The sequence below is a fragment of the Gadus morhua genome, chromosome 12, assembly GCF_902167405.1.
Source record: "Gadus morhua chromosome 12, gadMor3.0, whole genome shotgun sequence".
NCBI lineage: Eukaryota > Metazoa > Chordata > Actinopteri > Gadiformes > Gadidae > Gadus > Gadus morhua.
Window position 1 is genome coordinate 9,465,662 of NC_044059.1, and position 27,104 is coordinate 9,492,765.

Consider the following 27,104-nt stretch of genomic DNA (forward strand, 5'->3'; position numbering starts at 1 on the left):
GTGAAAGTCTCTGAGCATCTCTCATGGATGATAAAATAAATCGATAGTGAACGTGAACGTGACTCATAGAAGGTAGCCTTGAATATATCGCCATCTAGTGGCCGTACATGAGTACTGTATATCGGAGCTGGACACGCTCCGAGGATTCAGCCAATGAGCGTGCGGCTTGCTTACGACATCGAAGTTTAAAATTGAAGCGGGCAAATGCGGAAGTGGGGTAGACGAGCATGTAAACAACGCTCCAGCCGTTCCTTTTGTTTTGGTTTGGACATTATACAGACGGAAGTCACTCATTTAAGTTCATTACCGAACTGGCTTTTATAAAAGCGCCTGACTTATTTTGGTTTGTTATTTATATTCGATAGTCAACCCTGATGCACCGTTGGTTCACTCGCAGAATCGAATGGATACTCGTGACTGTCGATCATTTTTGTACAGTTAATATTGACTTACAATAATGACGCCCATATAAAATAAGCGTCCAACTCTAAAGGATTACTTATACGCAGTTACTGTAGACCAATGGATCCTGGATCGCCGCTGAGTGAAGTCCAATTCGGCTTTTAGTTTTTTCAGATTTACCTATTTTTAGCAGCCAACAGCCATGTCTTTATTTTCAATACAAGGGAGGAAGCACACCACGTATTATGACCACCTCATGTCATCAGCCTCCTCGAAAACCCCGGCCAGGGAACGCCTGATCAAGGAACAGAAGACCACACAGCTGAGCACACACCTCAGCACGGACTCTGTCAACTCAACGTGTGGCGAGAGCAGATCTGTGTACAAGAGCATCAACAGGACCTATGTGATCCCAGGGCTGTCAAAGAGCGGCGGGCCTCCGACCCCTGCTGGCACACCCACCCGGGGACGACTCACCCTGCAGAGGAGGAAAACAAACAACACCAACAACACCGAGAACAACGCCGAGCAAACCACCGCGATGAGCGACCCGGCGGAGAAGACCCAGACGCCCGCACCGGAGAAGAGGTTGACCCTCCAGCGCAGGACCAGGACGGTAGTCATCGACCGATCCGTCAGCTCCGACTCCAGCAGGGCCGCCGACGGGCAGCGCCTCGTCCCTACTGGGGAACCACGAGCCACCAAAGTCCTGTCGGAGTCCAACAGCAGGGTGCCCGGGATGATGGGTGTGCTCCGCACCGCAAGTCTGAGGGACACCGTTTCCAAGTTTAAAGTCAAAGAACACAGTGCACCGGCAGCTACACCGGTTAAGATCACAGATGCGCCTGGGAAAACGTCACACAATAAGACGCCAACGCCCGCAACGAGGCAACTAGGGGAGCTGGGGAAAGCTGAAGACCATGCGAAAGTGTTTTCAACGCCGACTAAGAGGACGCCGTTTGAGAGGATTGCTTCAAAGAAGGACGTGTTCGAGAAGCTGTCCGTGAAAGAGCCAATCCCAAGAGCGGTGTCTGTTAAAAACTCTAGTCTGGAGAGGCCCAAGATGAGAAGACCGCAGGCTGAGGAAACGAAGCCTGTTCCAACACCCAGAGGACTCAAGACCTCCTCAAGTGTGTTCAAATCAAACGCCAGCCTACCAGCGAGGAAGACTTCCAGCGACGAAGCGGCTTCGGTCCAGAGTAGCTCCACACCTTCGGAGGTCCCTCCAGCGACACGTGTCTCGGCTGAGCCCCTGGTTCGCCCCAGCGAGTTGCCGAAACAACAAGACTCCCTGAAGATGGAGAACAGTGCGGTGACCGTTGCAGTGCGTGTGCGACCTTTCAATGCCAGGTTTGTACACGCATTACATTACGTTATACGCATCACATTACGTTAACCTTAAATGATGGAATTGACAACTTCGCCGACGAGAGAACAAACATATTTTATTGTCGCATTTGAGTCATATTGCGTTACTTCATCTTAGAAACACTGTCACAACTGTCATAAAAAATGGTGAAGTAAAAATGTTGTGTTGTTTTAGAGAGAAAACAGAGAACAGACTCCAGGTCATCTTCATGAAGGACCAGGAGACAGTCGTCCAGCATCCGGTCTCAAAGCACAGCCACTCCTTCGTCTACGACTTCTCCTTCTGCTCCGTTGACGTGGAGGACCCCAGCTTTGCCAGCCAGCAGACGGTGTACCAGACCCTAGCTAGACCCCTGTTGGAGCGGGCCTTCGAGGGCTTCAACACCTGCCTGTTCGCCTATGGACAAACCGGTTCTGGAAAGTCGTACACGTGAGTGCTTTAGCGTGGGGCAAGTGTGGGGCAACAAGTCCTCCTGGGGCAATGGTCATGAACAAACATGAACTAAAACTATAAAGAGCAATGAAATACGTTTAGTTATGTAGTTCACCAGGAAATCATTTTTTCCCCCTGCAGTTGTACTTTGAGGTAACTGCTATGTTCAGTTGATATTCACCCTGCACAACTTTTTAACCTTCAGCACGTATTAAAACCGTTTTTTCCATTTCGAATCGCGCCATAGAATGATGGGCTTCGGAGAGGAAGCCGGGGTGATCCCACGCTTCTGCCAGGAGCTGTTCTCCAGACTGGCCTCCGTTCAGAAGGACAAGGTGTGCGGTCTCTCTTCTATCTCTCTTTCTCCTTTCTCATACGACAGACTCCCTTCTGGACCTCTCGCTGATGTTCTTAAGATGATCTATTATTAGATCCCTGGCGAGGTGTCCCTGAGCAAGACACCTAACCCTTCCTGCTCCCGATGCGATGGCTGTCACCTTGCGTGGTTGACTCCGCCGTCTGTGTGTGAATGTGTGTATGAACCTTTGTAAGTCGCTTGGGATAAAAGCGTCTGCTAAATGCACTGAAATGTAAATGTGGATCATGTCTTCACAATAACGGTCCACATTGAATCCAATTTGTTTGTTTTGGACGCGTTTACACATTTGACCATTCGACAATTCATACAAGACAAGTAGGCAGTAAAAAAAACACATTTGGGTTATTCAATGCAAATGTTATTGAGTGTAGCTTCTTGGGCGACATGTTTTCATCCCAGGCTCTTGTCTGTGCATTTGCTTGTGTTTCCAGGTGTCCTGCCACCTGGAGATGAGCTACTTTGAGGTGTACAACGAGAAGATCCATGACCTGCTGGTGGCGAGGGACAACCAAAACCACAGGCTGCCTGTAAGTACAACAAACAATTGAGTGTACCACTCCAGTGCAACGATATCTCTGGCAACGTGTCCTGCAAAGATGCCTCTTCCTGACAGCCACTGTTGTGTTGGATGTATTCCAGCTGAGGGTTCGAGAGCACCCGGTCCATGGGCCCTACGTCGCTGACCTCTCTACGTAAGGACCAGCGCTCCTTTTAATCAATTTTACATGATTTAATTGTATTTATTAATAGTCGATACAGAACTATAGTAAACTCTCCCTATTCATAAGTGACCATCCGAATCACCATCATCATCTCTCTCCTCCAGGCATGTGGTGAGCTCCTTCAGCGACATTCAGGTAAGAGACGTTCTCCGAACTTTCTTTAGTTGTTCTTGCTGCATTTCTTCCTTCCTTCCTTATGTTATTTCTCTCTCTATACCTCTAATCCATAAGTGTGTGTGTGTGTGTGTGTGTGTGTGTGTGTGTGTGTGTGTGTGTGTGTGTGTGTGTGTGTGTGTGTGTGTGTGTGTGTGTGTGTGTGTGTGTGTGTTCCAGGTATGGCTGGAGCTGGGGAACAAGCAGAGGGCCACGGCGGCCACCGGCATGAACGACAAGAGCTCCAGGTCCCACTCCGTCTTCACCCTGGTCATGACCCAGACCAAGGTGACCCCCCCCCCCCCTGTGTGTGTGTGTGTGTGTGTGGCACTTAAAAGTAGGACATAGCATTTTGTAGCATCTTATCCTAGCTTTCTTTGAGGTTTACAGGGAATGGGTTAACGTAGCAATTGTTTGTATGAACATCCTTACTGTACCGATATATTGTCGTTTCTCTTTCTTCTGACAAATGTACTTATTGTAAGTCGCTTGTTTGTGTGTGTCTGTGTGTATTTATGTAAGCCACCTGTTCTTGTGTAGAGGATTACATTCTGGCGTATTATATGAATCTGTTGTTATAATTGTAAAGGGGGGATATGGGATGGAAGAATTCACATTCTAAATAATACGATAAATACCCGGCTGGTGTTGTGAGAATCATTCTCTATTTGCACTGAAGATATATGTGTCACATAACCTGTAACATGTTGAGAAAAAAGACAGGAACACTATTCATTATGAAAAAGGTTACGAGCCGTTCTAGCGATGCGTCTTTGTTTGTCTGCAGCAGTTGTCTCGCCACCTTCATGACTGTTCTGCCCTCTTTCTCCACTCTTAATTTGTTGGTGTGCAGACAGAGTTTGTGGAGGAGGAGGAGCACGACCACCGCATCACCAGCCGGATCAACCTGGTGGATCTGGCGGGCAGCGAGAGGTGTAACTCGGCCCAGACCAATGGAGAGCGTCTCAGGGTAGGCCTCTCCTCGCTACGCTATCCCGGAGCTTGGGTTGCAATTACAATTAGGGCATTTAGCAGACGCTTTTATCCAAGACAACTGCTCTACCTCCTGAGCTAAGTCGAGGGTTGTAGGAGTTTAATGACAGAGGCGTTCACATTATCCAAAAAATTAAATGGTGGGAATAACGTATTTCTTTATGTTTCCTTTCATACATTTTTAGGATTCGATTATTTTATAAAATGAAAAAAGGAACGCAAATAATTGAATTCCTTTCATTCAATTAATTCAGTTTGTGAGCTAGATCTGCCTTTCTCAGAAAATATGTAGAAGTCACTGTGTACAAAAATAATTACATGTGGTTGATATGCTGTGTCTCTTAATGTAATTTAGTTATTTATTCTAAAGTATTTAGAAGAATAACCACATCAACAATAGTCGAATAGACGATTCCTCTAAGGTCCTTCTATGGCTCTTTGTTTTCCCAGGAGGGAGCGAGCATCAACATGTCGCTGCTCACCCTGGGAAAGGTGATCTCTGCCCTGGCTGACCAGGTGGTCAACAGGAAGAGGGTCTTCATCCCCTACAGAGAGTCGGTCCTCACCTGGTGAGAGAAACTCTTCTTCAGCGTCTTCAGCTTACCTTTCATGGAGTCAGGAGTCGGTCTCTTAAACAAGGGTGGAGATGTATGAAAGAGTTGTTTGATTCTAAAGTCCCTTGCCGTGGTTGGTCACGGGAAAGTGATTTGAGTGACAACATTGGCAGCCAATCAGACGTTAGGAATGCAGTGGCCCGGTGCTTCACCCTGTGGCGATTCCAGTGGTCGAATGCTTTGTTTCTCCTCATCTGTGTTTGATAGAAATCATCAAAACTATTGTAACAAAAAACCACAACTTTGAAAGATCTCTGTAATAATCATTTGAATACACGTTTTGTTTCTGCAAGTCGCAACATTAATCAACCACTTGTTTTTATTTTACGATATCCTTTAATTAAACTCATTCAATGTATTTTCTTTTGATAAGTCTGAATGTCAATTCGTCCCGATTCCCCGCCATCTTTCTCACTGTGACCTTTGACCCGGCAGGCTGTTGAAGGAGAGTCTGGGCGGCAACTCGAAGACGGCCATGATCGCCACGGTGAGCCCGGCGGGCAGCAACGTGGACGAGAGCCTGAGCACGCTGCGCTACGCCCAGCAGGCCCGCACCATCATCAACCTGGCCAAGGTCAACGAGGACACCAACGCCAAGCTCATCCGAGGTCAGAGGTCACAGGAATAAGATGTTTAAAGGGCCTGCATTTAAGGTGAAGGTGTGAAGCCATTTAAAGCATTGCATCGGTCCACTAGTGACATCACAGGTGGGAGTCCCCACCCAGATGCATGATGGGTAAATCAAACTCCCGCACTATCCGTTTGGTACCGTCCACCAGAGAAGAGACCTAGAGTGGGTCTATCCATCATCCATCTGGGTGGACAAAGAATGGCCTGTACTGACTTAGTGAATTCTCGCACTTGGTTGAGTAGCGTCCCTTTCAAAAGAGGCAGTTGGAACTGTAGGGTTCCTTAGCAGAGACGAGACGTTAGGTACTGCGTTAAAATCCGCAATTTCTGCGTTTACCTGTCTTACTCTCTTTTTTCCTTTGTCTTTGCCTTTCTCCCTTTCCATTTTTTTGTGCAACGCTCTTGTTATTTTTTTTAAGTTGCCATACTCCTTTATTCGCTTTGGCTCAAACCTTAGTCGAAATTACATTTCAACCACCAAAAGTTTTTTGAGAGGACGTAGCTACCAACTAAACCATAAACGTCACCCTTTCCATGCGCTGTGTACGCCTTCTGAAGCTGTACTTCCCGGCTCTTCCCTTCTCACCCTGTAAAGTTTTCACACTTCTGCAGCCCTCTGTAGTTTGTGTTCAGCACTTCAGCTGAACTCACCTCATCACTGGGTCACATGCATTAAAAAGTCCAATTACTCCACCGCCAGTGGGTGATATTGACTTTATTGCATGTCTGTCCATCTCTGTCCTGTTTATTGCATGTCCCCTCTCCGCTCTTTGTCTTTGTCTGCTTGTATATAATTCTCCCTCCTCACTCCGTCCCTGTCAGTCTCTCTCGCTCTCTCTCTCTCCCCTCTTGCTGTCTCTCTCCCATAACCCGCTGTCGGCCTATCTATCCATCATTGGCTTATTCACCTCCCACTTCAATTAAAGCCTGGCCCTAACCTTGCCTCTGGCCCATATTTATGCACTGTCGGCTGTACAAGACAGCTAACTGTCATGCAAGTATTATTTTTCATAGTCAGATTATACGGCCATGTCCCCTAGTGAACACTAGGGGGAGCTCTTGATGTAGCGTTCTATCCTGAAGTTCACTCATCAAACTCCAATTTAATTAAATTTGCGCCTTTTCACTTTTTTAATTTATGTCTTCAGTTGGTCGTGCTACTTTCACATTATGTTAAGGGATTGAGGATGCTTTTGTAACACATTATTTATACTACTCTTCATCCGATTACCCATGACTTATGCAGCAAATCTTTACAGTACGCTTTTAATTTTATAGATGAGATCGCCTTTCAATTATTTAGCATGATAGGTTTATGGGATTTGACTCTTCTCGTGGGATTGCACTTAATATTTATCATTGACAGCCGTCTTCATTCCTGACCGCTTTATGACCTAGAATCACCGTAAGTTAATTTGTGTGTGTGTGTGTGTGTGTGTGTCCGTGTCTCTGTCCGCGTCCGCAGAGCTTAAGTTGGAGGTGGAGAAGCTCCGCGCCGCACAGACCAGCGCCCAGGGGGTGCTCCCGGAGAGGGAGCGTCTCTTCCAGCAGGAGATCGCCGGCCTGCGGAGCAAGCTCACGCAGCGGGAGAGGGAGAACCTGGAGAACCAGCGGTCAGCGCTCACCCGTTGCTTCACCGTTACTCATTGGCGGTCGTTCATAAAACCATAACGCATCACACGGATTAGAAACAACAAGGAAGGCTGTGTACACATTTCAACAGAACGACTGAGCAATGCACATTTAATGTCTGCTGTGGGGCTTAAAGTGTGTTTACACAGGAGGGACATTGTGTTCCTGAATTACCTTCTAGTCTGTTCCCCAGGTCCTGGGCTGGTTGTTTTCTTTTATAAGCTTGCACGACCAACTTTATCCTATTTTTGGCATAAAGAGGAGCACAATATCCTTACAGACATCACGGCACCGAAATGATACTTACTATATTACTGCTGATAATAGTAATATGTGAGACTAGCGTTACTAGTCTCTGGTCTCAGTGATCCGCTACTGAACGTACTACTGTCCCCATGATGCTGCAGGGCCTGGAGAGAGAAGCTTGAGCAGGCAGAGATCCGGAAGCGAGAGGAAACCAAAGAACTGCAGGTGAGTGCCGTCAAGGACTTGACCCAGGGAAACACCTCTCCACAGAGCCAATACACCCCTGGCTCTATGGGGTACAGCTGGTGTAATGTCTGAATGCCCCCCAAAGCTGTGTTCCTACTGTCACTCTAACATTATGACATGGGGGATCCTTCTGGCTGGATCAGACTATGATGTCCACGTTCTAACCTGTAGTCTGAACTGTATGCGCCGTCATTGCCATTAGTCCCTCTATAGTTTACAAAGAATGCAAACACACTGATCTATTTTACACATTTTATTCATTCCGGAAGACCTCTTTTCAGGACCGTAGTCCCTTCTCCTGCACCGGCACATCAGCGCATTTTCTGTAGTGAACAGGATACAGCATTGTATAGTAGTTTGAGTGTTTATCCCCCAGCTCAAAGCTACTGGGTTTGATATACATTGTCACCAGCCTCATCGTTGGCATCCTTAAGCACTAAGTCTTAACTCCTACCAACCTGCTCTTTGTCATGCATCTGAAATCAGTGTTGGTCGCTTTAGATACCACTGTTTGATAAATGTCTCCATAGTAAACCTCATCATGATACAATAAATACAAAGGAGAAATTCAGCGGTGAAAACAAAATGGCGCTCCCTCAACTTTTTCCCTCCTGCGTCGGCGTCAGAGGGCCGGCTTGACCTTCAAGGTGGACAACCGCCTGCCCAACCTGGTGAACCTGAACGAGGACCCCCAGCTGTCGGAGATGCTGCTCTACATGATCCGGGAGGGCCGCACCCTGGTGGGGAAGCTCAAGTCGGAGTCCCCCCACGACATCCAGCTGTCGGGGGCTCTCATTGGCGACCGCCACTGGTGAGTCGGACCCTCCGGTAGAAGAGTGCTCGCTTGAAGAGGCTGTTTTAGTTCTTAGTTGTGCTTTTATTCTATTAAACTGTATATTATTTCCACCCACATATTCCTATTATGGGTATAATCCGGTCCTTTTCTTCTCTTTCAAGTTCATGTTTTACCTTTTTATCAAAAAGGAATTAAGGAAACGCTATTTTATTTTTTGCTTTGCTTTTTTCTGTTAAACCCTTTATAACCCTTTATTTTTCGCGCTCTTCCAGTGTGATCTCGAACGTGGGAGGAACTGTGAGCGTCACGCCGATGGAGAGCGCCAAGACGTTTGTGAACGGGAACCTGATCTTCACGGCCACCGTCCTCAACCACGTACGTACATCGACGCTGGCAATAGGAAACGCATTTACTGGAGAATACGGTGAAAACAGGTTAAAAACGTCCAATTGAGAGCTGACTGCCAAATGTATATGTAAGGTGAGCAACCGCTAATTACAAGAGAAAGAATTAAAAGCAAGGAATAAAAAAATAGAACTCGTTTGAACATTGTATTCTTTTTTTAAATGGTTCCCAAACATTCAGAAACAAGCATTTTACTGTTTTGTCTGGCTTCTTCTTCACCCCGTTCATCTGCCTGTCCATGGGGTTGCCAGGGCGACCGTGTGATTCTGGGCGGGGACCACTACTTCCGCTTCAACCACCCTGCAGAGGTGCAGTCTGGGAAACGGGTGTCGTGCTGGACGGGCTCCGGCGACGGACAGAAGGACTTTGAGTTCGCCAAGAACGAGCTGCTTTCCGCCCAGAGAGCCCAGTGAGTCAACCGTTAATACACTAGTCTTACGGACGTTTACAGTGATCAAATTGTGTTTCGGCTTTTCATTTTTCATGTTTTGGCCTGGTCATCGGTTCTTTGAACTGTTTATGTTCCGTATTAATTGATAACTGCCCTCCTCCCACCCAACTGTAGTTTTAGTTATTTATGTACTATCCAAGTTTATTATTATGATCTGCAAATCTCAGTTCTCTGAATTCCCGCGCGCTTTGAACGCCTCTCGCTTGGGTGCTCGCCTGCAGGCTGGAGGCGGAGATAGAGGAGGCCCACCTGAAGGCCAAGCAGGAGATGATGCAGGGCATCCAGATGGCCAAGGAGCTGGCCCAGAAGGAGCTGTCCGACCAGAGGGCCCGCTACGAAGACCGCATCCACACCCTGGAGGAAGAGCTGGTACAGCGCACTTCAAATGATCGAGTGGCCTGATAAGAACTTTAATCATTTTGTTTTAAAATGGTTACAAATCATACCGTGCTGCCTACTTCAAAACGTCTCATTTCGACACAACGTTGTCATGTTCACTTTTGCAAAAATAAAATGTATCAACTTCACAAGTCTGAATCAAAAATCCTCAAAAGATAAGAAGAAAATATAAGAGAAATAATACTAATAAATTAAAACATTAAGATTACAAATCTTAAAATATTGCGCAATATCTAACATAACATTCCAACTGCCCCCCCCCCCCCCCAACCCACTCCCCCACTCTCAGGTGGAGGAGAGCCAGCGGAAGCAGAACCAGGAACAGGACAACAGGCGCGTGGCCAATCAGATGGCAGAGCTGCGGCAGGCCAAGCAGCACCTGGAGCTGGAGGTGGACACGCAGAAGAAGAGGCTCCGCCTCCACGTCGAGGCCCAGGTCAGGGCGCCTCTTATACTGGAGGGTCAAGCTGTTATACTGGAGGGTCCAGGGGGGTCTGGCTGTTATACTGGAGGGTCCAGCTGTTATACTGGAGGGTCCAGGAGGGTCCGGCTGTTATACTGGACGGTCCAGCTGTTATACTGGAGGGTCCGGCTGTTATACTAGACGGTCCAGCTGTTATACTGGAGGGTCCGGCTGTTATACTTGAGGGTCCAGGAGGGTCCGGCTGTTATACTGGGGTGTCCAGGAGTGTCCATTTCAGGACAAAGTGAATGCTTTGATCCTAAGCCTCTTAGAGGTGACGTATTATCCCACCAGGTGTGAGTGTGATTTTCTGTTAGAAGCCGCTTGGAAAATCTGCCTCTTCTGACATCACAAGTGGGCGTGTCCACCTAGACGTATGACGAATAGATGAGCAACGTTTGCTACAGTCCACTGGGTAGGCTGGTAGACTGATCTATCCAGGGTACATCTAGGTGGACGCGCCCACTTGTCGATGTCAGAAGAGGCCGTTTTTCAAAACGGCTTTTGACGGCTAATCACACACTCATCTGGTGGTATAATATGTCTCCTTTAAGATTGAGTCAAATGCATGTCATTTTTTCGTTTTGGTCTTGCGGTGGTTTCGACAAGGGGATATCAAAACTAGCTGCTTTCGGTTGGGAGTCAAAACACCCCTAGCCAGAGCTATGCTCACTGCCCTGAAAAAAAAAAGTTTGGTCTCAAAAATGTGTCATCTAGAATGATGTCGTTCTAGCCACGATTCGCTGAGATCAGCGTCGGAATCATATTTTTTTCCTTTTGGAAAGTATAGAGGGAGTGAGTGATGTATACCATATAGTTAACCACAATATTTTTTAAGGAATCGAACAAAAAAGCACACGCCATTGGAATTTCTCTGTGAAATGAAAAGGCAGAAGAAAAGACGTTCTCATGAGGTCGTTATCTTTTAATGTTTGGATAAATTAAAAAACATGGAGAAGACTTTCTTTATACGTGTGTCAACCTTTCCAATTATAGAGCCAATTTACACCATTTGACCGCCTTTCACAGAATACGCTAAATAAAATGATCGCCTGGTCAGCTTCTAAGACGGCCCGATTGATAAGAGCGACCTTGAAAGTGAAACCAAGGTCAGCTCCGCTAATACGGTGATGACCGATCCCAGGTGTGAAAGGCAAGCCCTCCCCCCCAGGGTTGCCCCAGTAACGGGTGTTACCTGACCCTACCAATGACCCATCGACCTGAAGGTTGACGGGTCCTAATGGCTGTACCAGCGCTGACCGGCTCCTCCTCATCGGGTGGTGGTCAGATCTGACGCGTTCGTTGTGTGTCCGGACCCCAAGGCGCTGGAGGAGCACAGCGTGCGGCAGGCCAAGATCGTGGACGCGCTGGAGGCGGAGAAGGTTAAGCTGAGCAGAGATCTGGAGGAGATTCAGAAGAGGATGGCCCTGAGGGAGAACCGCACCCCTAAGACCGGTACGCATGGGGGGGGGGGGGTCTCATTGGTCTGTCTGTGTCCATGTCTAAGGTGTGTGTGTGTCCGTGTTTGTCTGTCTGTGTCCATGTCCGGTGCGTGCATGTCAATGTGTGGCTGTATCCATGTCCGTTGTGATGTTACATGTTGTAAGATAAGATGTGCTTTTCAAACCCCAACTGGGGATTAATCAGAAAGTACTGGACATTCATATCAGTTGTTCCCCATGGAACACCTTTGGCTGTTATTTGACCCTAATCGTCTCCGCTGCGGTGCTTGCTGGCTTCATTCGCTGGCGTCGCGGATGGAGTTTGTAACGTATCTTTGTGTCTTTGGGTCAAAGTGGCGCCACAGTGGGACGCCATGAAGCTCTCCCTGATGATCGAGGAGGCCAACAAAATCAGCACCAAGCTGAGGAAAAACACGCGCTTCAGCAGGTAGTGTAGAGCGAACACACACACACAAGAGATTGTTACTTACTACTTTGTTAGTAGTAGTCATTTTGCCATTTTTCTTTCTATTTAGATCCTTACATTGCATTCAGATCCATCTCTCTATGGAGGGACGCCTCAGAGGTTTTGGGTTTTGCCCAAGGATTTTTGGCCATTTAGCGGACGCTTCTATCCAAAGCTTGCAACCATTCATACACACATTCACACGCTGACGGCGGAGTCAACCATGCAAGGCGACAGCCAGGCTTGTCGGGAGTAGTTAGCGTTAGGTGTCATGCTCAGGGACACCTCGATAATCAGATAGGAGGAGGCAGGGATCAAACTAGCAACCTTCCGGTTGCAAGTCAACCCACTCTACCTCCTGAGCTATGTCTACGATTAAGCTCTCGACATTGCAATTCAAACCCGGAGCACCCACGAACAAACACCCTGACCCTTAGACTAACAGCATTCGGTAAACTATCACCGACCAGTATGAGATTTATTACTGTTCAGCTTTGACTTTTAAATGTTTTTTTTGCTGTCAGGCACGAGAGTTCAGAGATGGAGAACGCCAGGGAAGAGAATGGCATGCAAGTGCGTGTCCAGAACACCAAGCTGGGCATCTCCACCTTCTGGACCCTGGAGAGGTTCCAGAACAACATGGCCGCCATGAGGGAGCTGGAGCAGGTAGAGGACATAACGCTTTCAATGCATTTCTGGTCTGGATTCCTCTCTAAATGTGTGCGTTGGCAAACATTCTTAATGTATCAATGGCAGAATAGGGGATTTCTAAACTATCATAAAGGTAGCATTAGTGATGGACTAAATAATTTGTTAATTCGAAATGTATCAGAAAACCTGACGTCAAATAATTGACTTTTAAAGGTTTCATCTGGACTGTTATTCTTCCCTTCCCGCCCGGCGGCCTGTCATTCTCTCAACCCAGCGCACCACACATTCCTCCAACCTGTCTTGTTTCCCCCATTCAGCATGTAAAGAAACCGACATATAATCTAATACCCGGGCCATAGAACATGCCCATACTCTCATAAACAGGCCCAAATGGCTTGTTTATGTGGTTGACGGCCGGGAGAGCTATGCCTCGTCTCCGGCGTATTTCTCATTAAGTGGAGAACGAGAGGGTCGGCGTAGTCAGCGATATTTTACCCTCCCCAGGGGGAAGCCGCCTCCAAGGATGATGAAGTTTTTTACGATCCCGATGATGAGTGGGAGCAGGATCTGTCTGCCTCCTCCTCCACCACCACCTCCTCCTCGGCCTCCTTCTCGCGGCGCAGGTAATTATCGCCTCACCTCCAGCCCCCCGCCATCCATCCCTCCGTCCCGCCGTCCTTCTGTCCCGCCCGGAGCATCTACATTTAGATTACCTTTTATAAACGCTTTAACTCTTGTTCTTATATCCCCGAGTGACTTTCAAGAGCGCCCGTGAGAAAGTGGTCTCTCTGGTGCCCTGCTCCCGGGTGCTTTGACCCCGCTTTCTTTTAGACAAAGGGCACGATGGAGATTGCATCGAACCTGCGCTGGCAGACCTCATCCCTGCCTCCACACCGGATTCAACCACATCTGGTTGATTTTCACCCAACCCCCCCTAAATAAAGAATCGATTTTACCTCCTGGCGTTTGAATCACACGTTGAGCGTAACCGCTCGGACAACCTGTTGTCAGACGCCACGAAAGCGCTCGTGGTTTACGGCCCTGAGCCGATGCCCGTGATGCTCTGTGTTAACTGGCTCCTGGCGTGCCGCACTCCGGTATGAACAATCTGTCAAGCAAAACGATGGAAATATGGAAAGTTCCGCGCGCTCCTTGAATGGAACGTGGAAGGGCGGCCTTTGTTGAAGCGCTTCTCGCGGGCGACTTTATTTTCTCAGAGCTGTCCTCTGTTTATGTTTCCACTGCCAGTGTGATTTTCATCCCGTCAGATGTGCAGATGTTTAACACATCCTTAGCTTCTCTCTTTTCTCCCTCTCACCCCCTGACAAGCTGAGAAGAAGTGGCTATTTGAAGATCATTCCTCCCTGGGCTGTTTGAAGCTTTTCTTATGGTTTTTAACGGCAGGGGAACTGAAAGAGAAGGGGGGCCAGCCAAAGTTCCAGTATTTCTTACTGTACTGTACAATTCCTTCTACAATCGTGGTCCAAACATCAGACGGCACCCACAATGTTTTCCTCTCACATTGTTATTTTTCTTGTCAGGCATGTTTATGAGCTCCTATTGGTGCCAGTGGTAGGACCAGCCAAGGGCAACATGGCAGCGAGCTCTCTGTACCTCCTTCACCTCCCTTCTTCTTCTCTGCTTCCAATAAGCCTCCGCTGGCTAGCGCTCTATACTAGACCGTGTTTACCCGACGCCGTCAGGTTAACTTGCTACGGTCTATTTGCTTACTAATTAGACCTCCCTGTGGAAAAATATTGGGTGTATCGGGCCATAGTTCCTACGCCACTGGGCTCACCGATGGTATTTCTGCCACACATATTCTATGCTTCCATTTACATTTCATAATTCTTCGTTTTTTTCCGTAGCAAATTAAGGCGAAGCTGAGAAGTTGAACTATGAACACATACGGCCAGCTACAAGAAATACATTTTTGGAGATTTGCATGAATTTCTCAACAACATTTGGATAGTCTGTACGTGGAATAGCTATAGGGATCTTTGGGGTAATAGGATTTTTTACCTTATTATTAATTATTATTTCTTATTATTTTGCTTATATGTGTAGTCTAGGGGGAGACATTTCACCGATAACGCCTCCAGATGGCAATCGGTGTGAGAAATTTCACCATTGACCACCCCAGTTGTAGTCTACTGGGAGACATTTCACCAATCAAACTCCATGATGTGGACGGGAGTTATATTTCCAGTGTTTGTAAGGCTCCTACCTAGCGGCCGTTCTTCATGGTTCTGACCCCTGGCTCTGTCCTCTTTACCAGGAGCCGAAGCCTGTTGAAGAGCAGGAGGATCTCGGGGCGACTGTACGAGATCAGGGTCCACCCCATCCAGAGCCTCCTCGGTGCCTCTTCCACATCCACCGGTAAACCCTTCCGTCTGACTCTCATACCCATCATTCTAAATCATTGGTTCTAAAAGTGCGGCCCGCAGGCCAATGCCGGCCCGCAATGACATACAGATGTAAGTAAAAAAAAAATATATATATATTAAGAGAAAAGTCGACTCTCTAGCTTTCAATTAAATCCTGTTAAATTTGTTTGTTTTAATCCGACTGTTCATTACTTTGAAAGGATGAACCTCAGTTTCGTGACTTACTTGACCTCACTCCCAGAGGTCCACGGTGCAATGTTTTTTTTTCACCACTGGGATGCTGACGGCGTTTCCCGCCAATTTATTTTTCCTTTGGCAGCCCTCAGTCAAATTCTGGGTTCCTAAATTGGCCCTCAGCTGTCAAAACTTTGAGAACCCCTGTTCTAAATGTACAACGTTTGACGGACGGTTTTATCCAAACGTCTTTTAAAAGTGAAGCCTAGCCCATCCACTACTCAACAACATTTAGTTCTGAATTCATCACAACCGTTCCCTCATTAGGAGATGAACGTTGAAGATCAGGGTGAAACATTTACAAGTCTTAACCAGACCGTTGCCAATGGGACTCGTAATACCATAATTGAGAAAGTACCATTTGAGACCCATGGATGCATAATAAGATTACTTTATTTATTCGGGGGGGGGGGGGGAATTGTTTAACTCGTGTTGAGACCGCTGCCGAGCAACCGTCTTATAAGAAGATTAAAACTGCCAGGGTTAGGGGTTCGAGTCCCACCAAACGGTACACCTCCAACACTTTCTCCTCGCCGTCCGTCCCAGGGCTGATGGGCGTGGCCCAACCCCCGTCCACCCATCCGAGCGCGTCAAGCTCCGCCCTCCCCGGCATCTGCAAGGAGCTGATTGGCCAGAGCCTATCCACTCTGCGGGGCTGCGGGGGCCCGGAGGAGAGCATGGCGGACCGGTTGATCCACGACCTGCAGCTGGTCTACACGGTGGTCCGCACCGTCTGTGACCTGTACGACGGCCTGGACGACGACAGCCAGGAGAACGGTGGGGCCGTGGGAACACACCTTTTAGGATTATTAACCGATTTTTTTTTAAATTGTGTAAAACAAGACGGGGAATTGTCAACAGGGTTTTTTTCGAAATGTATGTTTCTACAGGATGATGCAGCATGTATGTTAATTATGATTAAGCCCACTAATGTTTCCCACTAACATGAGTGGCAGGTGTTTGTTGACTCCTCCTAGTTTCTATCGGCCTTCACGGTCTTTCACCCTTGCCATACTTTGGTCCCCGCTCAAAAATCAAAGAGTGAGTCTCTTTCACTCTCTCTCCCCATCAGTGTTTCTCCCTCCCCCTTTCCTCCAGTGTTGGTCCATCTCTCCCGATTGGATCCTCCTGTCTCTGGTCTCACCTGAGCCTCCCTCTGTCTCTCTCTCCCCTCCTGCAGTGTTCGCCTGCCGCCCGGAGGCCCAGGGCCAGCTGGTGGTCGCCACATCGGCGGTGGAGCGGGCGGTCTTCCTCACACGCCACTGGCTGGCCAGCACGCGGCCAGCCGCCCGGGCCCTGTACTCCGCCGCCGAGGAGCTGCGGTGCCAGGTCAAGAGGATGGGAGGCTTCCTCCAGCTGCTCATCCAGGTAGGGGCTAACCCCCAGAGCCACACCTTCCCGTCTCTTCGTTCACGGTAGAGGAGGAGGTTTTGGAGGAGGAAGATGCATTCTATTGCGGGTCAGATTTGTGTTAAGTTCGAGGACGAGGCGAAATCCCTTCGAAAAGGAGTAGATGTATAGGCCTATAGCTTATGTTCCTTATGTTTATTTATTAGAGCTGTCAGTTAAACGCGTTATTAACGGCGTTAACGCAAACCAAATTTAACGGCGTTAATTTTTTTATCGCGCGATTAACGCAATTATTTTATATATAAAAAAAAAAAACTTTTTTTTTTTCTTTGGCTCAAAACAAAGAAGCAATAGCCTGACTGCTATGTTCAAATGACATTTGTTCAAAGCAGTCGTTTAATTGCACTATAGGCTATTTTTTTGTATCGTCCTGTTTTGATCAGTGTATATGCCAATGTTGTTATCAATAAAAAATAATTTGCACAAGGCAAGCCGATGCACTTCACCATGTTGATAAGAGAATTAAAATGAGAAGAATTCTGGGACAAAAAAATCAAGGGATATTTAGCATAGAAAAAGAATTTGCGATTAATCGCGATTAATTAGTTAACTATTACATTAATGCGATTAATCACGATTAAATATTTTAATCGCTTGACAGCTCTATTATTTATATATGTAATTAATGTACATTCTCCACAGCCCTAAGTGCACGGCAGCCTGTGGAAGCCCTGGAGGGTTCTTGATGTGTGCAATGGGTCCATTTCTCGGCAGCCAACGTGATGCTAGGAACAGGCTTAAGCTAGCTCTCCTTTTTATGCGAGGAAGCACGCTCAGACTTCCTTCCGTCACTTCCTTCCTTTTTCCGTTCAAAATTGTCTCGTTTCAAATGCTATATATCAGCACAAAGGCTGATATAGTGTCTGTTCAAGTTCAATCACACGTTTTTCAAAAATTAAATCCAGAGAGTTAAATCCAGAACATAGTGCCTCTTAGTCTTTAATTCCGAAAATATTTTATATGGTTTCATACATATTATACATTGGCTCCTCAACAAACGATAGATAACATAGCTGTTAGCCTGTGGCCATTGACAGGTGATTGCTGTTAACTTAACAGCACAGGGAGATTCACACCTAAATGTGAACACAGTTACGTTAATCCAGTTCTCGGGTGTTGACACAAACTGAACTTTCCTCGAAAGATAACGTGTTTCAAGCTCAGTTTAAGGCGATACAGTTGGTAGAATAACAAATCAATATGTTCCCCAGGTGCAACAGGTAAGGAAAGATATATAGATTGCATATATGATGATTTCAATGTCTTAATAAATCATTATTATTTAACATTTATGTCATGTCCTAATTATCAGTCAAAATATTGGAAGTCAAAGGTGCACTGTTTTTTTTTTTCTCTGTGCACCTTACAAAATAATCGCTGCATGGCGCAATATGTGGATTGAAAAAAAAAAAGAGAAAAAATAAGTGATTATCAATTTTGTTTGCGTTTGACGCGTGGATGGCTCATCAAAATGCAGGGCATTGATTGATGGGTCTTTGCTGTGAGCTGTTTGAGCTGTGTGTATGGAAATGGGACAGCAGGGGGAATTCTCAACCTTGAGTCGTGTGAACACAACATGAATATATGGAAGCGTGAATCCGAAATTCCCTCCAGCCCCCACCGTCTAAACACGGCCCCATGTTTTTCCTCGGTCCTCTCTCTCCCTCCCTCCCTCTGTCTTGGCTCCTGGACCCGTCGCGTCCGCGGTTCCACTTACCGACCCCCCTACAATCAATGGGAACCACTTTGTTGCTTTCCTCATATTGATCTGTTTTAATTAAATTCAACCGGGTTTTGCGCGTTTGTGTACGCCATGTAAAAAATATTTAACAAAAAGAGATTTCTGTTATTCAATTATGTATTCATTATTTATATCTTAACCCCCCCCCCCCCCCCCCCCCCCCTCCGGACTCCAGGGCTGTGAGTCTGAGATCTCGTCCATGGTGACGGAGGCACACAGGAAGAGCTCTCAGTGTCTGGACGTGGCGTTGAGGAGCGTGGGTCACCTGGCTGCGTTGACCGGCGAGCCACTTGGCGCCCCCGAGCCCAGCGCCCGGGCCATCGGCAAGGTAGCAAGCACATAGACGCACGCACGCACGCACGCATGCGCACAAAGACAGACAGAAAGACGCACACATTAACATGGAGACATGGACACAGATACACACATGGACACACACACAAGGACACAGATACACACATGAACACAAACACACACAGAGACATGGAAACACACACACACACACACACACACACACACACACACACACACACACACACACACACACACACACACACACACACACACACACAGCACCATACATTAGTAACACTAGTGAAGACAGCCACTGGTGTTTGGGGTGCTCAGGGGGCTGGAGGGGCTACTAATCATGCCCTCTGATCAACGAGGCCGGGAAATGGTGTGTGTGTGGGGGGGGGGGTTTATCTATGTCGGTCTTAGCATTGGAGGCTGCTTGATAATTTGCCAGGAGCAGCCCTCCTTCTTTGCTTGATATTATAAATTACGCATGTGTTAATCCTGCGGAGGTTGCGTTTATTTATTTTTCTGACTCTACGGCAAACAGGCATTTTAAGTGTGTGTTTGTGGTGAACTCGACTTCTGCTCACATTGCACAAAATAAGCAATAGTTAATGCTACTGGTAGTTTTATAGACCACTCATTTTGTACTTTGGATGACAAGAATTTCCCCTTTGTTTTCAGTTGCACATAATGTGTCTTATTTGTCTGGTTTGGTTTATCTCGCTGAATGTTGCCGAAGAAAACGTCTACATCTATAAACAAATACCTTCTGTTGTTAATTTGTGCGGTCCTGATTGTAAGACCAGGGCATAGGGAGTCGTTTGCCATGTGTATTAAGCTTGGAGTAAATTACAACACATTTTCCCTGAAGGGGATTATTAAAATAACATAACATTTTGTATTTTTCCATCAGTTCTAACTGTTCAGCAAACTGCCATGGAAATGTGGTTAATAATCCCAAAATTACTTCTGCACTACATTACAGTCTTCCACCTCCATGTGTCTCTTGGAGGGGACCAATAAGGGAGTGGGGTCCCTGTTGGAGGCGGGGCTTCACATTACAAAGGAAATGCTGAGGGATGCACAGCTGGCCTATCCGAGGACCCCGGTGAGAAATGACATCATCATGCAATTAATAAGACATTTGTTTTATTATCTTTAATCATTCTTCCATTCACTTTGTTACGAGGCTGTTGGATAGAAAAAGGAATACAATAATGTTAGGGGGATGTTAAACACTATGTCATTTGGATAAATTAGAAGTATTATTTTATTTGTATTTTAACAAAGGGTTGTGTAGATAAATGGTTTCTTTAATCACTTTTATTGTGGCTGACTAGCACGTTAAAATAAGAAAAGTGACGTGTATGCTACCCATAGATCACTGACTCTATTTCTCCTGGACATTCTGGGTCTTTTAAGAAGGACTTTAGAGGAACTAAAGCCACGTTTGTCTGCCAGCTTTAACTGTTGTTTTGTTCGCAGGCCTTACAGAGTCTAAAATCCAAGGCAGTAGACCTGGCTTGTTCCCTACAGACCTACATCCACTGCCACATGACGGTAAGAAACGACCATAAAACGAGTGGCTGACCTCAAGATGAACACTGATGTCAGACGGACCTGTCGCTGTATAGAGAATACTACATGTCCTGCGGGCCGTACATTTTAGATCTAGGGGTTTGGATAAAGAAATGATGCTTGTTCATTTTAAATAATATCAACAGTGATTTTTATTCGTAATGAAATATGGGATTCATGTCACTAAAGAGCACGTCAGGATGGATGGATGGATGCCCAAGGGTTAGGGTAAGTCCATGACACAGGTAGACTTTCAACCTTTCGGCTTGGCCAAAACAACCGAACCGCTAGACTATCCTGCCCCCAAACCCTGCCACATTGAGTTGCTAGGCAGAATAACATTGGATGCCCCCAAAGCCTACTCAGCCACAACCACACAACTAATGAATGTTTCTTATTCTAAACAGCTTTGACAACAAAAACACACAACACTTAATCATTTTTGTTCAACCCCCGCTGTAAACTCCTCCAGGCCCCTTCGAGTTTTGATACGTACGCTCTCTGGGATATTTTGTGGTCGAAAACAAAAATGATTATAAGACATAAAGACAGCTCTCAGTCAACCGCATTCGTGAAAAAAAAAAAAATACAGTCTAGCAACCAAGGTCTGAAACGAGTGTCATCTTGCGTTGAGGCTCGGGGGTAGTGGCGGCTGAAATGTTTATAGTGGCGAGCCAATTTGTATATTGGGAACGGGAAGACGGCACCCGGTGAGGAACATACTTGAGCTCCAAATTTGCTGTAATGGATCCGAAGCCTTGGCCGGCGTTAAAAAGGACTGAGAGTTTTGTACTTGGCAGCTCCCGGGAACGGGGTTTCCCCCCTCCAGTGACCTGAAAACCCGGTCCCAGTTGCCGAGCAGATGCTCCTTGGAAGAATAAAAAAAAAAAAAAGGCGTGAAAAAGGGTCTTCATGTGTCACAGATTAAAAGCCTGCTGCCCTAACCGCCGCCTGTTAAAGACGTCGCTCAACTGCCTTTTTATTGCTTCTATAAAAAACCCAAGAGCACCATGGGAGCATATCTGCCCTCCGTCCGTCCCTGGGCGATCGTTATGGAAACGAATGGAGTTGAATGGAATCGCATCACTCAACGCTAACGCCGCTTGTTAGCTCTTATCTTAGCCACACAAATTGGCCGCTTTTTTTTTCTTCAGTTCGGTTCGGTTCTACTCTGTTGTGTATTGGGAGGAAAGAAGGGGGGGATTTCTCTGTCCACAATGCCTTGCATTGTTCAACGAAAGGCAGTGTTTATAGTGAATTATTGCCGAGTTTAACAACTGTCGGGCCAGAGGTCTAGGGAGGGCCTCTCAGCAGCCAACAGAAGAAGAAGAAGAAAAAAAATCGTCTTTAGTCCAAGTGAATTCATACACTATGAATGAGTGGTGAAAAAAGGCTGCATGTTTATATCATTCCTTTTTTTCTTTTTAAAATGAAATAAACGCTTTGGTGTTTCAGTGTTATTGAAGAGAACGATTATCTGTGAAACTGTCGGGGCTGGCAGCATAATATGGTCTGACCGCAGCTCAATCTTCGTAATGACATAGCAATGATATCCACACCCATATCTGGGACTTGGAGATTAATTTGCCAAGTCATCTGAGATCCACATTACCCTCTGCCGTTCTAAATGCGAATGGAAGCTATTTGGTGTCTATCATAGGAAAGCTGTGCTCATCAACAAACATTCGGGGTTTTTTTCGACTGACACCAGCTACCATGCAGCACGCATGGATTTATGTACACCCAACACCTCACTGCAATGCCTTAAAGTTGAAGAAGAGTGCTGGAAGGCCTTCTGAGAAATAAAGGCGCGAGGATCAATGGCAATCACAATCCCTGGTGTTCAAGATGGAGGCTCCACCTAGTGAAAAGTGTCTGGAACCGTGAATAAGAGTGCAGCTGTTTTTCAGATAGATAAGTGTGTGTGTGTGTGTGTGTGTGTGTGTGTGTGTGTGTGTGTGTGTGTGTGTGTGTGTGCGTGTGCGTGTGCCCGCACAGGAGAGGGAGTCCGGCCCTGACAGAGTTGATGATGAAGACGAGGCCCAGGTGTCTCATCTCCAGAAGCTGAGGGCTGTGGCTACCATGCTGTTCCAGCTCAACAGGGCCATCGCAGTACTCCACACCTGCCTGGCCGACACCCTGAGAGGTAAAGCCCTCTGCAGAGACGAGGGCCTCAAAGCATTGGAGCATCACAACGTATTACAATAGAACCATGTTTATTTAAAGGTACCTCGTGGTAAGATGATCTAGTATAATGGGAAGTGTAGATGTGCTTTATATAGCCATGTATTCATATTTTATAGTATGATGGAAGTGTAATGTGCTTTATTACACCTTTATAGTCACATTTTATAGTATTATGAGAAGTGTAGATGAGCTTTATAATAGCTGTATAGTAACATTATATAGTGTTATGGGAAGTGTAAATGTGCTTTATTACAGCTTTATAGTAGCATTTTATAGTATAATGAAAGTGTAGATGACCTTTATAATGGCTGAATGGTAACATTATATATTGTTATGGGAAATGAAGATGTGCTTTATATAGCTATGTGGAAATATTTTATAGGATTATGAAAGTGTAGATGTGCTTTATTGTAGTGATGAGGGAAATCTTTCTGTCACAGAAGAGAACATGATACCACATTCATTTTAAGACATCATATGCTTGATAAAATATGTAATTTTTACTTGAATGCAAGGCTTTTTTATAAACTGAGCAGTGAAGTGCCTTGGCTTTTCGACTCCCAGTTGAAAGATACTGGGTTCAATCCCCAATGTCCACAGCCTAACCAATAGGACATCCTTGAGCAAGACAAGCCAAACCTCTCACCAGTCTTGGTTGACCTGTGTCTGAATTCAATGTCTGAATGTTGGCTAAACGACTCCACAGTAAATCATGGCCTACACTTCCCTGACCCCACCCCAGGTAAAGGCCGGGAGTCCAACCTGACCACCGGTAGTGCGGCCATCAGCTCTTCCGCCCGGGCCGTTGGTGACCTCGTCCGCGGCCACTCTGAGGCGGTGGCCTCCGTCGACCCCGACCTGCCCTGCCCGCGGAGGCTCTCGACCACACGGGAAGAGCTCCAGGCCGCCATTCACACCCTGACCACCACCACCTCCGACCAGCAGGGGGCAGAAGGCAGGCAGTCCGCTGGCCCCAACAGCACCGGCTCCTTCCACACCGGCAACGACGACTCGGATGTGTCCAAAGATGGTTCCTTCCGGAACAAGGCAGCTGCTAAAGTGCTGTACTCCCTTGCCTCCGATGTCTCGTCCAATCGCAGTCCTCACTGGGTGTGATTGACAGGTGTTCTGTAGAGCTTGACTCCGCCCCTCTTAGGGCTGTGTATCTGTGCGTTTTGTGGTTTGTCACAGCTTGTTTTCACTTTTTTCACATTGCTATCTGCTTTTTGTTGAAAATGTCCTGGCTTTGAGTCTCTTATTAGTACTGTTAAAGTTTTTGTATACCAGTTTTCTGGGTAAATTGACCGAAACTATAGGTACCGTTGGAACAGGAAAAGACATTGAAAACACTTGTTCCCCACTCTACCAGATCATGCCCCTATGCTGATGTTCTATGCTCTACTGTACCTTCTTAGGTCTATCCAAATTTGTACTATAAAGGCTCCAATGTAGGCCGAAACTGTCATGTACGCAGTGTATAAAAAGAAAGATGAATGGGCATTGTTCCTGGCAGATTTATTAATGGTCGTTTTGTGTGAAGGTAAATATGTTATTCATGAACAAATATTGGTGGATCGGCAACTATTGTAATTCAGCAACCTTTATCTTTGTATATCACAGTTGGCACTCAGGATTGCTTGGATTCTTGTATTTCTTAAACTTGCACAGTTTTTTTTATTTTCTTCTTCTGTTTACTTTGATATCAACTTTGTATGTATTTTGCAGCATTTCAAGTAATGATATGGGACAAGCTTGCGATTTCAAAAGATTGTAACCATTTGAACAGCAAATTGTAAAGGTTTACCCAATATTTGTAGTGATTGTTTTGTATTATTTCCCTTTATTTGCTTTGCACAAAGTATTAATCAACCGCTGATATGTCTGACTATTATTATAATTATTTTAATTATTATTCCAAAGCAATATCACCAACTGGGAAAAAATAAGTGCATTTTCCGTGATAATTGGCACAGGCCAGCCAGTGAAGGAGATAAAGATGGATGGTGTCACATGTTCCACAGTACCAGTATTACAGCTGGCCCATCGCCCTGTGAAGAGGAGACTCCCACCTCTGGTTCCTCCGCCGCCTCCTTCTCCTCTGCATCCACCCGAGGTAGTTCCTCCTTTTCTTCCCCCCCCCCCCCCCCTCCTTCTCCTAATTCTGAGCCAAAGCGCTGCGAATCAAAACCACGTATTTCGTATTTAACGAAATGTATTAATTGAGGACAAGTTGTGGTTAGTTCATGGGTTATCGGAGGGTCATTGCTCCACGCGGTGGAAGTCCTCCGAGGAAATGTAACGACAGTCGCGACAACTTTAACGCGTCAACAAGACCTCTCAGGTAGGCTGTAAACATCTTAAAACAACCCAAAAGCAGATTATGTTTTTTCATATACCCACTATTTTAATATATTACCTTATTGCAAAGCGTTGTAGCGTTGTTATGACTAAATGAAACACGACGGTTTTTGCTACATTTTAGGATGCACTGGATATTGGTGTCGAATTTACTGGTGAGTATCAACACACGTGTTGAGTTGCCTTTTCATATTCAACACTTATTTCATTTTATTATATTATGTGAACGAAAAGTTATTTCCACGAAACAAAGTTATCTCATCGACTAGGCTGGCGTGTACTTACTTTGCTACTGTGTAATTGTCTCTGTTTCAGAACCGCAGCTAACATATTAGTTTATAAATATTAACTTAAGATAAAACAGGACAGTTTAGGAAGGGTTAATGTGTTATTTATGGTTTATATGTATTTTTCAGGGTTGGTTTCATGGTTATGCTTCTGGTAAGTCATTTCAAATTTGAGTTGAGTTTTAAAATGATCAAGTTGTTGATGATTCATTAATTCAAATGTCTATCTGCTAGCCATATTTCACTGTGAAGATACTATCCTCATATCCTTTACTTTAATTTTAGATAATGTTTGATTTTGCACTGCAGCCTGTTTTTGTTGTTTGGTGTTTATCACAGAAGTCTGTTTGTTACTGAATCTATCTTAATCTACCAAATGGCTCAAATATAGAAGTATACAAAAACTGATTTTATTCACACAACCTACTGTATCTGACTCCAAATCTTCTACGTTTCACCTACTTTCCTTACCACTGGCTGATTGTACTGTAAGGAGTCATGACTTCACCATTTTAATGGAGCGTACTCCATCATATGGTTCAAGTTACACTGTTCACGACTGTTGGTCTCATGTCATTAATCCTTCACTAAGCAGATGATGTCAAGTTGGGACTGCGGCCAGAATTATATTATACAAAGCCTTTTGAGTTGACTTAGCTGCTGAATGTATAGAACACAAAATGTGGAGCCGAAAGCATGCTTTTATAGCCTAAACAACTTACTGAAGTAAAAGACTACTCAAATAAATGCATTGCAAACAAAAACAATTAAACAACTTTACTTAACATATTTTGAAGGTATTTATCGTAGAGAGTAGCCTTGTTTTTTATGTAATTTGTAGACATGGCATAGAGCTAAATGTGGGTTTTGCATGCCAGGTAAGCTTTCAATACAGCTGCTTTTATAGTAAGGAATTTATAGGTGATTCTGAGAACAACCGAATGCTTAGAATCAATAGGGGAGCTACAATATAATCCTACAAAAACGACTTGGTTTCAAATATACAGAGCAGCTAAGGGATTCGCAACACAGATCTAGTTGAAGATAAACGACGCAAAAGTTAAGCTTACAATTAAAGCAGACTCCTCACTCAACACCTTTTGCCTATAGATAAGGTAAAAATGTTTTAACATATTGTCCTCTATGGTCTACAAAATGTGTCTGAGAGAAGTTAATATTCCTTAACATTAAGTTTGCTTATTGTTGTTCATTTTTTGAGGGTTGTTTGAGCCAAATATCTGTTGTGCATTTGGATTTCTGTTTTTATATGTTGTAATCAGGGCTTCAATGAAAAACAGAGCCTGATCTCAATGGCCTTTCCCTGACTCAATAAAGGTTTAATAATACATTTTGTTGATCCAGCCTTCACGCTGCATACCAGCCCAACGGTGGCCAGAGAGCAGCCCGACTACGAGTATGTGACGGACAGACTGACGTGGCACAGCGCCGGGCGACTGTGCAGCCGCCGCATGGGGGCTTTGGCCACGGCCAGCGACGCGGCCGAGAAGCAAGCGCTCACAGCCTTCCTGAAGTCCCAGAACATCTCCCAGCCCGTATGGGTCGCAAGCAAAGGTGAGTTCAAGTGTTCAACTTCCCATTACTTGGGAAATTGTGAAGACCCAAGCTGAGCACAGTACATTGAGGAGGTAGTGTGTCCATGACAAATTTTCAAATTGCCCCCGAGGCCTGGATCCATCTTTCGAGCAGTGGTTAATCTTGGTAATTTGGTAC

General features: G+C 45.7%; 2 protein-coding genes across 2 annotated transcripts in view; both read left to right on the forward strand.

Moving 5' to 3' along the window:
• Window positions 1-204: 204 nt before the first annotated feature.
• kif14 (kinesin family member 14) lies at window positions 205-24,544 on the forward strand. Its single transcript, XM_030372721.1, has 29 exons — window positions 205-1,752; window positions 1,946-2,200; window positions 2,451-2,538; window positions 3,014-3,109; window positions 3,222-3,274; window positions 3,409-3,439; window positions 3,638-3,745; window positions 4,311-4,427; window positions 4,901-5,019; window positions 5,500-5,672; window positions 7,160-7,307; window positions 7,734-7,797; window positions 8,445-8,629; window positions 8,887-8,989; window positions 9,271-9,428; window positions 9,692-9,839; window positions 10,159-10,305; window positions 11,655-11,787; window positions 12,129-12,222; window positions 12,765-12,906; window positions 13,396-13,514; window positions 15,170-15,270; window positions 16,059-16,289; window positions 16,693-16,880; window positions 18,839-18,991; window positions 19,949-20,071; window positions 20,449-20,523; window positions 22,540-22,687; window positions 23,471-24,544. Exons 1-29 carry the CDS (start codon window positions 605-607, stop codon window positions 23,842-23,844), a joined length of 5,022 nt encoding a protein of 1,673 aa, XP_030228581.1. The 5' UTR covers window positions 205-604; the 3' UTR covers window positions 23,845-24,544.
• Window positions 24,545-24,867: 323 nt separating this feature from the next.
• The window catches only part of LOC115555718 (adhesion G-protein coupled receptor D2), a gene marked incomplete at its 3' end in the record, with an annotated part of 51,113 nt that continues 48,876 nt past the window's right edge, over window positions 24,868-27,104 (forward strand). Inside the window, 4 exon segments of the mRNA XM_030372722.1 lie at window positions 24,868-25,069; window positions 25,211-25,241; window positions 25,503-25,527; window positions 26,736-26,945. Of these exon segments, the coding sequence (XP_030228582.1) occupies window positions 24,972-25,069; window positions 25,211-25,241; window positions 25,503-25,527; window positions 26,736-26,945 (364 nt within the window).